The 13,554-nt window shown below is 42.2% G+C and overlaps 1 protein-coding gene across 2 annotated transcripts in view; it reads left to right on the forward strand.

Annotated features, from left to right (window-relative positions):
* The first annotated feature begins 301 nt into the window (after window positions 1-301).
* Window positions 302-13,554, forward strand: part of wwp2 (WW domain containing E3 ubiquitin protein ligase 2) — a 56,090-nt gene continuing 42,837 nt past the window's right edge. Inside the window, exons 1-5 of one of the 2 annotated variants that reach the window (XM_069714247.1) lie at window positions 302-432; window positions 1,988-2,069; window positions 6,744-6,900; window positions 7,352-7,473; window positions 9,909-10,046. In XM_069714247.1, the coding sequence (XP_069570348.1) occupies window positions 2,000-2,069; window positions 6,744-6,900; window positions 7,352-7,473; window positions 9,909-10,046 (487 nt within the window). In that variant the 5' untranslated portion in view covers window positions 302-432; window positions 1,988-1,999. Of the gene's footprint in view, window positions 433-1,987; window positions 2,070-6,743; window positions 6,901-7,351; window positions 7,474-9,908; window positions 10,047-13,554 lie in introns of those variants that run through there. The other variant, XM_069714248.1, reaches the window with a different exon arrangement.

The following is a 13,554-nucleotide window of genomic DNA, read 5'->3' on the forward strand; positions in this document are numbered from 1 at the left end:
AATTTCCAGTTGAATATTAGTTTGAAAAAACTGTGGCCGGATGTACCAATGTTTTCTTCGCCACCCTTTTTTTTTTTTTTTTTTTTTTGTGACGGTGATGCATAGAAATACTTTGATCATCTTCCGTGTTTGTGTTTTGTGCGCAGCAGCTGGTGGTATTTAATAGGAAGGTGGGACGATAAGATCAGTTCAGCGCGGGGGGAGGAGAAGGGGGAGGAGAGGGGGAGATAGTGGGGGTGGGTGGGGGGGGGGGGCAGTTAAATCTTCATTAGTTTATATGGAGTTCAGCCAGCGCCCTCTCCGCGCAGCGGATCCAGATAAACGCTGCGCAGCCGGTCAGCTTCTTCCACAAGGTTGACGGAAGATGCTGCGCGCTTTTGTTGTGACAGCTGTTCATCCTTTACTCTGCAGCCTTTTTGCGACAGATCTCAGGTGGGTCTCATTCAGATCATTCAACACGCCGACGAATCGCTTTAACGATGACCAAGCTTGGACACGCACCACCGGGTCTCTTTTTGGGTCTCTTTGGGTCTTTTTGGTCTCGAGCCAACAGCAGTCACCTTGGTGCTGCAGCAAAGTAAACCGAGGATCTCCTGCACAAAACCAGCCATGAGGGGTTAACATTTTATTTTTATTTTTTTTAAATCTTGACGTATTCTGTAAAGATGGTTATCCGCGACAGCGTTCAGTGTTGCTGTGTGAAGTGTCCTTGTGCTTTTTAAAAATGCAGCAGCCCACATCTCTGACTTTGCTCAAGGTGATGTTGGTGGGGGGGGGGGTCTGTTGAGAGTCTTCGTCTCTCCCTGACCCTGAGATGAAGAACAAATCTCTTGTCATCGGTGACATTCATCAGGCCAGGCTGCTTAATACACCTGTAATATACCTTGTTTTTTATTATTATTATTATTATTAACTAAGGTTTGTTCAAATGTTTTGTTTGGGAAATGGAAATGGGAGAAGAGAGTTGAGGTATGACATGCAGAAAAATGGTCATTCTGGCCCGGACTTCAACCGACGTCTTGCTGCCCGGAGCCCATGTGGTATATCCGCCCAAAACGATACGAAAAAGCTGATTAAAATGTGACGGGACTTTTACAGTTCGCTGTCTTGGATCGACGATGCTGTTCTTTTCTCTACCTGCTCTCCGCCACACCTCAACCCGTCCACCTCTGAGCCCGGTCCTGTCGGAGGGTTTTCTGTTGTGATTTAGCACTAAATGCTGTAACTAAAGTTAAATTGAACTATTACAGATTGACTAACTACAGCCTGCACATTAATCAGTCAGTTGTAATATCTCAATAACGTTAACAGCGCTCGCAGATGCAGGTTTCTGATGGGTTTTAAGTAGCGTCTGCAACTTTTGCAACTCTCGCAGCCGAATATGTTTTATTTTGCAGTATTTTTCTGAATCTCGAATACTTCCTCCACCTCTAATCAACGCTCTCCTCCTCGTCTGCTGGTTTAATGTAATGTGATTATCTAGAATTAAGTCTGTTGTATCATCTTCCTGACAGTCGTCTCTAACTCGCAGCGATCGTCGCTGTAAGCTTGAGCCAGGTTTTTTTTTGTATTTTTTTTTTTTTCTTCCTTTATGACAACGTTTCAAAGTGCATTTTATGCGTTGGCGTCGTAATTATTGTTTGCGTAAGCGAAGAAACTCGCAGGTTGGGAGAACAACAAGACGGGGGACATTTGTGCCTTGAGTTTGTCCTTAAGGCAGCGCATTGGTGCAGATTTAACGACGTTATGTCCGGGAGGAGGAGGAGCTGCCCGAAAGGCTAAAGTCGGGGAAAGAAAAACGCAGCTATCGCCGCAGCCGACATGAAAGACTTTCTGACGCTGATTCGTGATCTGTAGGTCACCATGATGAAGTATTTGGTGTACCTGCACAAAAAGGGGGGTAAAAACCTGATTTCACCTCTGGCTGTGATGCAGTGGGCGGTTTGCTGTATTATAATGTGTGTGTGTGTGTGTGTTTGTGTTACAGAGCTGTGATGTCATGGCAGCTGCCAGCGTGAGCAGACCTGGCAGTGCCCAGACCACTGAAAAGTCCCAGTTGATCTTGAAAGGTAATGCTATTATTTATTTATTTATTTATTATCACCTTACTGACCAAACAGGAGAAGCGCTGTGTCAACATTTAGTGTGCGTTTCATCACTTCCTCCGGCTGTCTGTGCACATGACGCAGTTTTTCTGCAATTCATTGCATCGATCTTCATCAAAATCACGAGTACAGACGGACACACGAGCAATTTTAACGTTTTGATGTCTTTGTTAGACATTCACGGTACTGGCGGAGAAAGTGTGCGACTTTAATAACTGAACGTCCAACTGGCATCGCCGGTAGCTCCGGATGAGACCTTCAATTCATCCAGATTCTCAGGATTTCTGTTGTCAGCAGCTCTCTGAGGTGGATTTTCTCTCGTTTGAAGTCCTCGTGTTGTTGTGGGTTGACTTTAGAGTAGCGGCTCATGATCTTGCTGTAATCACCCGACTCTTACTGATCTTACTGACAACCACGCTGACGTTGCACAATAAGATACCGTAACCTTTTAAAAACACCTAGTTTTTTTTAGGCCTCTGCTAAAAAAAATTGCTTACCCATAATAAAAAGAGTATATCTCGGCAACCACCATAAAAAATTCTTTCAAAAACATATTTCAGATGTGTAGATATTAGTATATATGTTCATATTTTAGTAATAGTTTTGCTATAGTTTTGCTGGCCTCTAATTGGGGGGCATAAAGGGTTAATAAACTTGGGACTTCGTTCTTCCCCCTCAATGATGATGAGCTGTGCAGATCCAGACGCAGAAAAGCAGCGCTGAATCATGACGCTGCCGCCACCGTGCTTCACCTTTGAATGTCGTTTTCAAACTGGTATGCAGTTTTTTTTTTTTTTTTGCGCCAGGTGAAGAGCACCTCCGTTTAGATTAGATTAGATTTGACTTTATTAATCCCACAGCGGGGAAATTCGGTCGTCACAGCAGCAAAGAAAACCAAAAAATGCACACAATATGATTTTTTTTTTTTTTTTACAAATACATAAAAGATATAAGAAATAAGATAGATTAAAAAAATATATTATTTTAGAATAAATACACACACACACACACACACAGACTATGTATACACAAAAAAAACTACAAATAAAATAAGATAATCAAATACAGTTTGGGATGAATGGGAACAAAAATTGTCCGGTGCTTTGAAATGAAATGAGATGAACAGTGCGACGATGTTATAAGGTTAATCGGAAACATTTTCCCAGTAGTGTTGTGAAACGTCGAGGTGCCGTTTGGAGAACATCGGACGCTCCGTGATGTTTTTTTTCTTTGCAGAGCAGCAGTTTCTATTGAATCACTTATGGTGCACTAATAAGATGAGATGTTAACCAGCTTTAATGATCCACTTTAAGCTGTTCGCTGTTACTTTGGGCTTCTTTTTACCTCGCTGAACTTTCTACTTTCTGCTTTTGAAGTCATCACAGTTTGATTCCCACTTTCAGGGAGAGTTGCCACAGAACTAAATCGTCTCTAGCTGCAGACAGTTTGTTAAACTGTGGACCGATGAATGATTGAACCCCTGAGATGATTTTGAAGCTCTTTCTAGCTTCATGAAAGTCATCAATTCTTGATTTTAAGTTTTTGTTTGAGTTTTTTTTTTTTTTTCTCATTCAAAGTTGTTCTAACTCACACTCTTGTTTCATTAGTGTTTGTTGAAGTCATCAACCTCAGAGTTCACGTACCTTTTCCAGCTTACACTGTGAATACATTCAAATGGACAAAAAAACCAAGAATACAACATATTTTTATGTTATTTAAGACAATTTTATACATAAATTCTGCTCATTTCAAAAGTTTCACTTGCTTGTAAAATGGTAAAGGTGCTATGAAAAATCCAATCGGGTTTACATACTGCGTTTTTACCGTTAATAACTGTTGTTGTGTTGTAAACCTATCAAATGTTTAACAGACTGTGTCTGCTGGAAACCTTCCGAGTTTTATTACCTGCTAGAATCATATTTCTCTTTTTCTTTTTTTCTTTTTTTTTTTTTGTTACGCTGTTCATTCAGGGTATCGAGCCCAAACAAGTCATCATTTTCAACTGACCTACATTTTCAAAAGAACATTGGCAAAAAGAAAAAAGGGGAACATCCACGATCCAGGAAGTTATCACATTTCAAGGCGTAATGCAGCTCAGGTAGCTCACAGCTCGGTTAATCAGATAAAAGTCTAAATGGGCGTCTAAACTAAACCAGCCGTGGCAGCTTCTTTAGCGTCGCATTGACCTGCGGTTTCTTTCCTCCGTCGCCTCGGTCATCCTTTTCCTTTTTCTAATGGTTTCACTGATATCACTCAAGTTTTTTTTTTTTTTTTTTTTGCTTCTGTCGAGCGAGTATTTCAGATAATTATGCAGCCTTACACCTCTGAGCTCATTTGCTGAACACCTTCATCACACCCGGGCCCCCTGCAGTGTCAAATCATTTGATTTCATGAGTATTATATTGGTGTAATAGCTTTGAGTGTGGCCCAATTGAAAATTCTGCTGCTGTATTAAATGGCACCGGTCCTTTCTGTATGAATTTGACACGATACATCAACTGCCATTAAAAATGTATGAACTATTTTAGGACACCAATAACACAGCAACAATGGTTTCTGAAGAGTACAAATGTCTTTCTTCTTTCTCCTCTTTTGTACACTTTTTCACTTTTCGTATGAGCTCTGACTCACCTCTTTATTTGCCGATCTGCTCTCGACCCCCGTCTACCTTTCTTCCCTTTCCCGCCTACCTCCTCCCACTCAGTCCAAAAAAAACCTACATTTGATTTCCTCCATATCTGGCGCTCTCTGTGTCACTTCCCCTTTTCCTCTCCATCATTTTAGTTTTTGCCAGATGTTCAGGAGATCAGAGATCATCACCCAGACTCAGCCAGTGCAGATCTGCCAATGTAATACAGACTGAAGCCTCCTTTTTTTTTATATATATATATCTGTCATCATTTATTCATCCAAGCGCTCGTCCTGATCACTCACACTCAGAAAATCTGCAAGCCTGAGTGTGTTTGTCAGTTTTCCTTCCTGCGGTGAACAAATCGGCTCTCGTAGGACTGACACATGCCGTAACGAGATTCTCAGCAGGCCTACAAGAAGTCAAAGCCCTCTAAGCCCGTCTTAAGTCCAGCTCCCCACACGCGGAGCTCCCAGTAGAGACGAGAATCGGCGAACGATCACGAAATGTCAAGAGTATCCTGAAAAAGGCCGGGGAATTTCAAATAGAGAGTGCAACTTGTCGTTACAGTCCAACTGAAACACTTTATATGCGGGCTGTACTCTTTAAGCTGTGGAAGCACTCTGATGCAGGTATTAAAAGTCCTGAAAATGTCCTGAAACGCTCCACCAGCGTGAACGTTGCCCTCCAGTGTCCGCACGCGCTGGTTTCTTGGCCGGGATTTATTTTTAACAAGACCCCGCACTCATGAAAACGCATGTCTCTCTTTTTTCCACTAGAGGGCGGTGTTTGTACTTTTCAGTTTTTCTTTCCTTCCAACACACAAGCTGTGTCTCACCTCCCTTAGATATATATATATATTGTCTGAAACAGTGATTCTCTAGAGGAAATAATATTTTGATCAAAAAAGGCATCTCCAGCTCTGATGCTGCCGGATTCATCCAAACACGGATGCTTTTTGCTTTGCAGGGAAGCATCAGGTCAATAAGTCGGATCGCAAAGTCTCATCAGGAGATTTAAATAATTAATGAAGTCACTGGTGCTGTAGCGCCTGCATCAATTGCACATATGGCTCCACCGTCAGTTCGGAGATGATATCAACAGTATCGATCGGGCTGCTGTCTGATGCTTTCAGAAAGAAAAAGAATAGCAGCCGACATTGTTCAGCGTGTCTGAAGGTGGATTTCAAAACTTGAAACTTGAGGTAGTTGTCATCAACGGCCACTAAATGAACCCGAGAGGTCGGTCGGACTGTCTTCAGTCAGCAGTTCAAAGGCAAAATGTCCAGTTTGAAAACCTCGGTCTGTATCTCACTGAGTCAGTTACTGTGAAACAGTGATGTAACACGCTGGTCTCTGCTGCTGGCTGCTGTTTTTTTTTTTCGAGTGATCTGGTTTTGTGATTCTTCTGTTAGATACTCACATTAAAGGCTTTCTGTTTGCAGGTGACATCATTGGAGGCGTCTGGTCGATATGAAGTTGACCTTTTGAGACCCACGTGAAATGGAAATACTTTCTTTGTTGCGTTTAGACTAAGAACCACAGTCACAGAGAGAGTCTCAATGTGGCGCTTCCTTTTCCAATCAAACCTGCAACAATTATTCAATCAACATAAAATGAATCTATGGCTACTAAAAATCCTCATTTTAGTGAATTTTATTTCCAAGCCAAAAAAAAAAAAAAAAAAAAAAAAAAGTTTTTGTTTGATCTTTTTTTTAAAATATGAATATTTGAGGCGTTTCTTTGTTATAAATGAAAGTAAACTGAATATGTTTCAAAGCAATTCTTTGGACTGTGAGTGACATTTCATAAACAAAACAATTGTCAGATGAATCAGGGATGAAAATAATCTTTAGTCGCGGTCCCATTTTCAATCGATGATCCGCCTTTTTCTCTCCTGACAGAAATGTATTCCCTTATAGCTGTTTGCTTTCATGTGTTTGACTATATATACGTGTGTGTGTGTGTGTGTGTGTGTGTGTGTGTGTGTGTGTGTGTGTGTGTGCGCAGTGGTGTCGGCGAAGCCCCAGTCCCCCAAGCTGCCGACCCGTCACTCTCGGCTCAGCTCCTTCGTCGAGGTGACTGCCGACGGCCTGACCAGTGAAACCAAAAAAACAGGCAAACGCAGCGGGCACCTCGAGCTGCAGTGGAATGAAGACCTCACCCTGTGAGAGCAACACACACACACACACACACACACACACACACACACACACACAATCCCGAATAAACATCTTTTATATTCAGTTTAAGTAAAAATCCACTCCAAGCATCCAGAAAATACCACAGTAATAGAAGCGATTTACATTTAAATGAAATTCAGTTAGTTCTGTTGAAGAAATCTGGTTTATTAAAGTTAAAACATCTGAAGTCGAGTCTGTATGTGGTCAGTAAGGAAAGTGAGGAATGAAAAGCAGGACTCTGTAATAAAATGTATCTGCAATAAGCAAACCTATTTCTAGTTAGTGTCTTTTATGATGCTATCTGTGCAGAACTGATCAGATTAAAGCACTGATATGCAGCACTATATATTTTTTTATGGTGTGTGTTAAGGCCTCTGCTGTTAGAGTGTGTGTGTGTGTGTGTGTGTCTGTTCACGTTACTTTGTGTTCCCGCAGTAATGTGACGCCTCAGAGTCGCCTGGATCTGAAGCTGTGGAGCTGCCACACGTTGAGGAAGGAGCTCCTGGGCACCGCGACCATCGACCTGCTGGACACGCTGCGCACGCACGACGGCAAGAGTAAGGACACACACGGCGAAAACCAAAATAGTTTGTGATGTGCAATGTTTCCTTTTACAGTCAAATCAGCTGTGACCTAGTTTATGAGCAGTATGAAGAAATTCACATTACAGGAAATATTTCATATACAGAGCGGAGGGGGGTCTTTGTTCTCGAGAAAGAGAGACTTCATCAACCTATCACCGCCTCAGATACTAAATATTACAAGGAGAAATGAAAAGATCAGCACTTAGAAATTTCAGGCTTTTCTACTTTCATTACTGACTACTGGATGATTTTTTTTTTCTTTCCTACTTTCATTTTATTTCAAAATCTTGTTTTTGTGGAACAAATGCAGGAGAATCCACCACCACGAAAGGAAAGAACTTATTAGTCTTTACAACCTGCTTCCTAACAGTAGACTCAGGCTGCTCAGTCCGAATCAGGTTTATCAGCCAAGTATCTTATTACTCGCAATTTGCAGCAGCTCTCGGGACGCAAACATCGAAAGAAATAAAGACACGTTGACACCGAAAACCGGCAGGCAATGATCATAAAACAACCGCGTTAAAGCAGCCCGTGAATACAAAACATCCCACACATGTGCATAATGTTAAAAGCTTTATTAACAGTCGGTAAAGTCCCAGTTTTGCACATAAAGTTAAAATTACCACTGAAATGATATTTGATTTTACAACTTTTCACGGTCACATTGGAAATTCTGAAGGTTATTTATCCGTTTTTTTTTTGTTGTTGTTTGTTTTTAAGACTTGAAATGTTTGCTGCTTCTGGTGGAGACGGCTTCGAAGGACACGCCGAACCTCCCTCTCTCTAAATAAGACCGTCCCAACCTCAGTCACTAAAAACTTAAAGCCTATAAACTCAGAAAGTCAAATATTTCCACGTTTATTTCCAGGAAGTTCAGCTAAACACTGACAAATATTCAAGTTTACACTCCCAAGCTGTGAAGTGTTTTTTTTTCTCTTCCTTTAAAGACGTTGCAGGAACACAGTGTGAAACGTTAACAGTCAGTCTGTCCACAAAACAGCAGTGGAGTTTATGCCAGGTTTGCTTTATTGACACTTTACAGCGGCGTATATTCTGCGGTCCACTTTAAGGTAAATAGCCTGTAAATGTAACGCCCATAATGGATGGAAATTTGCATTATTGGTTACTAACGGTGCACTAGGACGTGCATGATATTGTTCGAGAAATACCCGAGTCCATTAAACTGAAACCGCAGTCAGTCTGTTTTACTGCTTTAAGCTGTAAAGTCAAATTACCTCCCTAAATGTATGACGATATTCTCGACCTTCAGCACATTCGCTGTCCTCTTGTAACTCCGATACTCAAAATGGTGACTGGCTCTCCAGATATCTAAAGAAATCGGGCATTTTTCTCAGTAAGTGGCATCAGTGATGTGTCTGATCCTGTGTCGGAGGAGGTTGAGCAACATGTTGTAACGCCCTCGGGGGCTCCGCCGCTAAAACCTGCCATCAAGCTGTGAAGATTTAATTTCCCATCACGCGCCGGCCCCCTTAAAACACGTAGAATCTCTCTTAAGTTCTCGGATTCTTAAAAGTTCAATTTGCAAAGCCGTCATATGTTGCATGTTCAAAAGTTGGAATGTGTTAATACCTTAAATATTTGATATAAAAGAAAACTTTCAATACTTGAACGGACTTCTTTTCTTAGTTATATGAAACTATTTCAGGAAGATAAAATGCTACTTTGATGTGCACACAAAAAACAGAAATCCTCCCGTGAGGAGGAGAAATTCCCTGCAACATCAGCTCAGTCTGCTCTGATGCAGGTTATTGATGCCAATATTTACATTTACAGGTGACTTTTCATTTCTAAAGTAAAATTTTAGTTGCAGTTTATTTGTGTTTCCAATTTCCCAAAAAATTATATTATTGATCTGGAAGAAAGCCTGAAAAATCCTGCATATCTTAATAACACGCTGATCACTGTTGCATTTAATAGCAATTCATACAAACAAATAACAGTACAGGGCGGGTCAGCTGTTGATTATTTATATCTGATAAAGAAAGTTCAAGCTCTCAGCATTCAGCTTCTGATTTTCTCCACATGTTGATTCCTTGTTGCAACACCTCGTACAGCTAACTCAGCATTTTCCCCACAAACTGCGATTTTAAAAGAGTCGTCTGCAAAACTATCGCCACGACACCCCCAGCGGCGCCCGAGGTTGGCTTTCAGTTTTTCTGTAATTCATTTATTTGTAAATTATTTGTTAATCTAGCTCCTCAGCAACTGAGAAAAATGAGTCTTATTTTTGTGACATCATCACTATGATGAAGGTGTGGGCGGAGCCAGCCGGGGGAACACAACTGTTCTCCCTCTTCTCCACCACCACCACCACCACCACCTCCTTTGTCCTCCAACCTTTCTCTGCCACTCATCCTCTCTTTGTCTGTGCTTCTTCCTCCCTCTAGTGGAGAACGTCCAGCTGAGTCTGGTGCTGCAGACGGAGAACAAAGGCTCGGTTGTAGCAGGAGGCGAGCTCAACGTCTGTCTGGACGGCATGGTTGTTGATCTGGGCTCGCTGCCCAATGGCAGCACGGCAGCAGACAGTGAGTCCTGCCTTTTACCACACAGGCGCGCGCATACACACACACACACACACACACACACACACACACACACACACACACACACACACACACACACACACACACACACACACACAGTCACAGAGGTGGAGGTAACAACACATAAAACTCACAAAGAAGCACCTCCAGAGGCGCAGACATGTGCGCATAACATATAAAGCTGCTGTCCAGGCTGGTGATGTTCATGTTTCTCCTCTGAGGCTGAGACCAGCAAGAGGAGACGGGACGGGCTCCAAAATGTCCTTACGAGATAAAAACGTAATCACACCCGCGGAGAAATTGGGATACAGCAGAGAGAATAAGCAATGAAGAGAAACCGAACCGTGAATATGCCGAATCAGTAAATGCAATCTGTAACGAGTGAATTCAGGCAACTTTGGGGACGAACACGCAAAATGCAGAGCAGAGCTTACAGTTGGCATTTTTGTAAATACACACGTTACAGGCGTCACTGATGCGAACACGCACACAAAGCTCTCCCACAGAAGTCCAGACAGATTATTAGTGCCACCACAAAATTGAAGCATTTCTCCTCCTCTCACTCTTTCCCTTCCTGTCTCTTTAATGTTTCATAATATTGCCAGAAACCTCTTACACACACACACACACACACACACACACACACACACACACACACACACACACACACACACACACACACACACACACACACACACACACACACACACACACACACACACACACACACACACACATCTGTTTGTACAGTGGGATGTTTGTGTGTCTCTCCACCTTGGTAATGAGTGTTTTCCCCACTTGGAAAAAGCCAGAAGTTCTACATTGTGTCAATTTCTTCTTCTTCTTCTTCTTCTTCTTCTTCTTCTTCTTGTTTACGTGGCGACAACACTGAACAGTTGTACAGCAGGATATCATTTTTATTTGATGGTATCGGGTTCTGCTGATGAGACGAACCGATTTCCGAGTGGTCGGGACGCATCTGTTCTGACCTCTTAAGTCCGAGTGCATCAGAGAACCGGGCTTACGTTGATAACTTTTCTACCGCGTGACTCCTCGCAGAGTAAATGTCACTGGTGTGGGCGTCCGGACCGAATCCGCCGCGCCTCTCTCGCAGCTGTAAGTGATCCAGAAGTCATCGGCTTCGGCTCTTGTCGATCTCAACAAATCTCCTTTGACACCAAACGCGCCGGGGCCACCGGGCCTCTTCTCGTTAGGAAAAAGCTCCGTGTTTCACAGAGAAAACTCAAATTAAAGTCTGATTGCACTTCTGCTGTTTTAACCCCCCGCCCCGGTCTTTAAAAAAATGTCCGACTTTCACTCCAGGACTTCTGTTTGGGATGTTTGATCTTTTGTACTGTCATTATTTATGCGTGAACTAAGTGTAAAATAGGAAAGTGAAACAGGGAAGGATTGAAGTGTTTGACGTAAATACACCCCCGTTAGCTTGTAGTTTCTCTTCTGCATCGTGTCACACCTGACAACAGTCTATTTGTGTATTTATTCGTCACGGCAGAGCCTCGGTTTTTGTGGAGATGTTTAAATAGTGAGTCGGAAGTTTTTCTGTCCTGCCAAGAATAACGTCAAGAATATTGTTACATTTAAAGCAATTTAATCCCAATTGAACACACTGACTATTTACAGCTGCAGTGTTTCTACATTATAGAGAACACTTAATCTCAATGTGTTACTATTCCCAAACCAATATAAAGTCACTTCATACACTCACATGAGGAAGGATTTCAAACCCTCCACACACTTATGGACCCTCAGTCAACAGTATTTTCCGTTTCCCGGCACTCCGCTCACATTTTACCTTCCTTTATGGTTTGGAAGCAAATATACAAACTTCTTCTTTTTTCTTTTTTTTTAACAAATACACAGTTTTTTTTATCTGCTTTTAAACCCAAAGCCAAGTCCAAGCACATCCATCTCCTCTCTGTGCAACACACACGCACACGCACACACACACACACACACACACACACACACACACACACACACACACACACACACACACACACACACACACACACACACACACACACACACACACACACACACACAAGGCTTTTCATAGAGCGCCGCACAGAGCCCACAGTGTATCCTGCTGAATGGACACAGGGCCAGCAGTGAGGGTCGAGGCCTGCCACAGCATGGGCTGCATAAATGTGTCTCTTTGTGACTGTTTAGATGTGAAGAGAGGTTAAGAGGAGGTGTGTGTGTGTGTGTGTGTGTGTGTGTGTGTGTGTGTGTGTGTGTGTGTGTGTGTGTGTGTGTGTGTGTGTGTGTGTGTGTGTGTGTGTGTGCATGTGTTTTTACCACATGTCTTCACAAGGACAGCCATATTTAAAAAAATAATAATAATAATAATAAATAAAATCCTGTAAAGGAGGCTTTCAAGTCCTCATACAAGAAGAAGGCGAGTTGAGGGTTTGGATTTACCGACGTGTCTCTGGTGACTGTTTTCCACTACCGCATGGCAGCACTGTACTACAGTTATGACTGGATGGCTAACTTCACTGTATCTGAGGGGGTTCATTATGATTAATGGGACGTTTAACTGCTTTTTGCTAGTTTTACCTGCTCGGGATTTGTAGACTTTTTAAAAGCATAATTCTAGTGTATTTCAGCCCAGTGTGTTACGCTAACTTTGCACGAGATACTTTGGGTTAAAACATTGACTGTATATAAAAGTGGTCTAAAAATTCGGCCAATGTTGAAGTGCCATAAACTGCAATTCCTCTGACGGCCACTGGGGGGTTTAGCTTTTTCTTCGTTTTTTTATTTGCTTATTTCCTCTTGCACAAGTCTATCTGACTTTTTAAAATCTGTTTGATGATGTGCAACACTTTGGTCCACCTCTGTTGTGTTTAAAAGTGCTATATAAATACTCTGACTTGGCTTTAATGTCGCTGCTGAGGGTCACATCATTTCTTTTAAAGGTCCCTCAAGCAAAAACGATTCTGAACCTCTTTCGTTTGACGTTTTGGGGGAGTTTGCATGTTCACTTTCTTGCAGAGAGTCAGATGAGACATTCGATAGCGCTTTCAGCAAAAAAACACCAAACACGCTGCAACGCTGCAACATCTTGTTTTAGTTTTGCAAGTAATAAACAAACAAGACACCTTTGTTCAGACCGGGCTAGCTGTTTCCCTCCGTTTCCTGCCTTTATGCTAAAGTATCGATCTTATTGCGAAACTCTTGGCATGAAAGCGAACGCGTGTACTTCATAATCTACGGTACTTTTCCTTTTAATGGGAAATAAACACAAGGGAATGAATACAGTAAACTTGAGGCCCTCACAATGCAGTTAAAACAAAGTTGCGTGTGTGATTTCAGCGTGTGTGCAGGTCAAAGGTTAACCTACAATGAGTGATGCCCACCCCACACACACACCCATCCCCCCAGTTTTCTTTACTGCACCGTTGTTTGGAGACTCACATACGCACATAATCACAGACATCAGGAGCGCTTTTGTCTAATTTGTTTC

The sequence above is a fragment of the Brachyistius frenatus genome, unplaced genomic scaffold (assembly GCF_029030835.1).
Source record: "Brachyistius frenatus isolate BFR_SWC_R1_liver_20210118 unplaced genomic scaffold, ASM2903083v1 Contig_129, whole genome shotgun sequence".
NCBI classification, from domain to species: domain Eukaryota; kingdom Metazoa; phylum Chordata; class Actinopteri; family Embiotocidae; genus Brachyistius; species Brachyistius frenatus.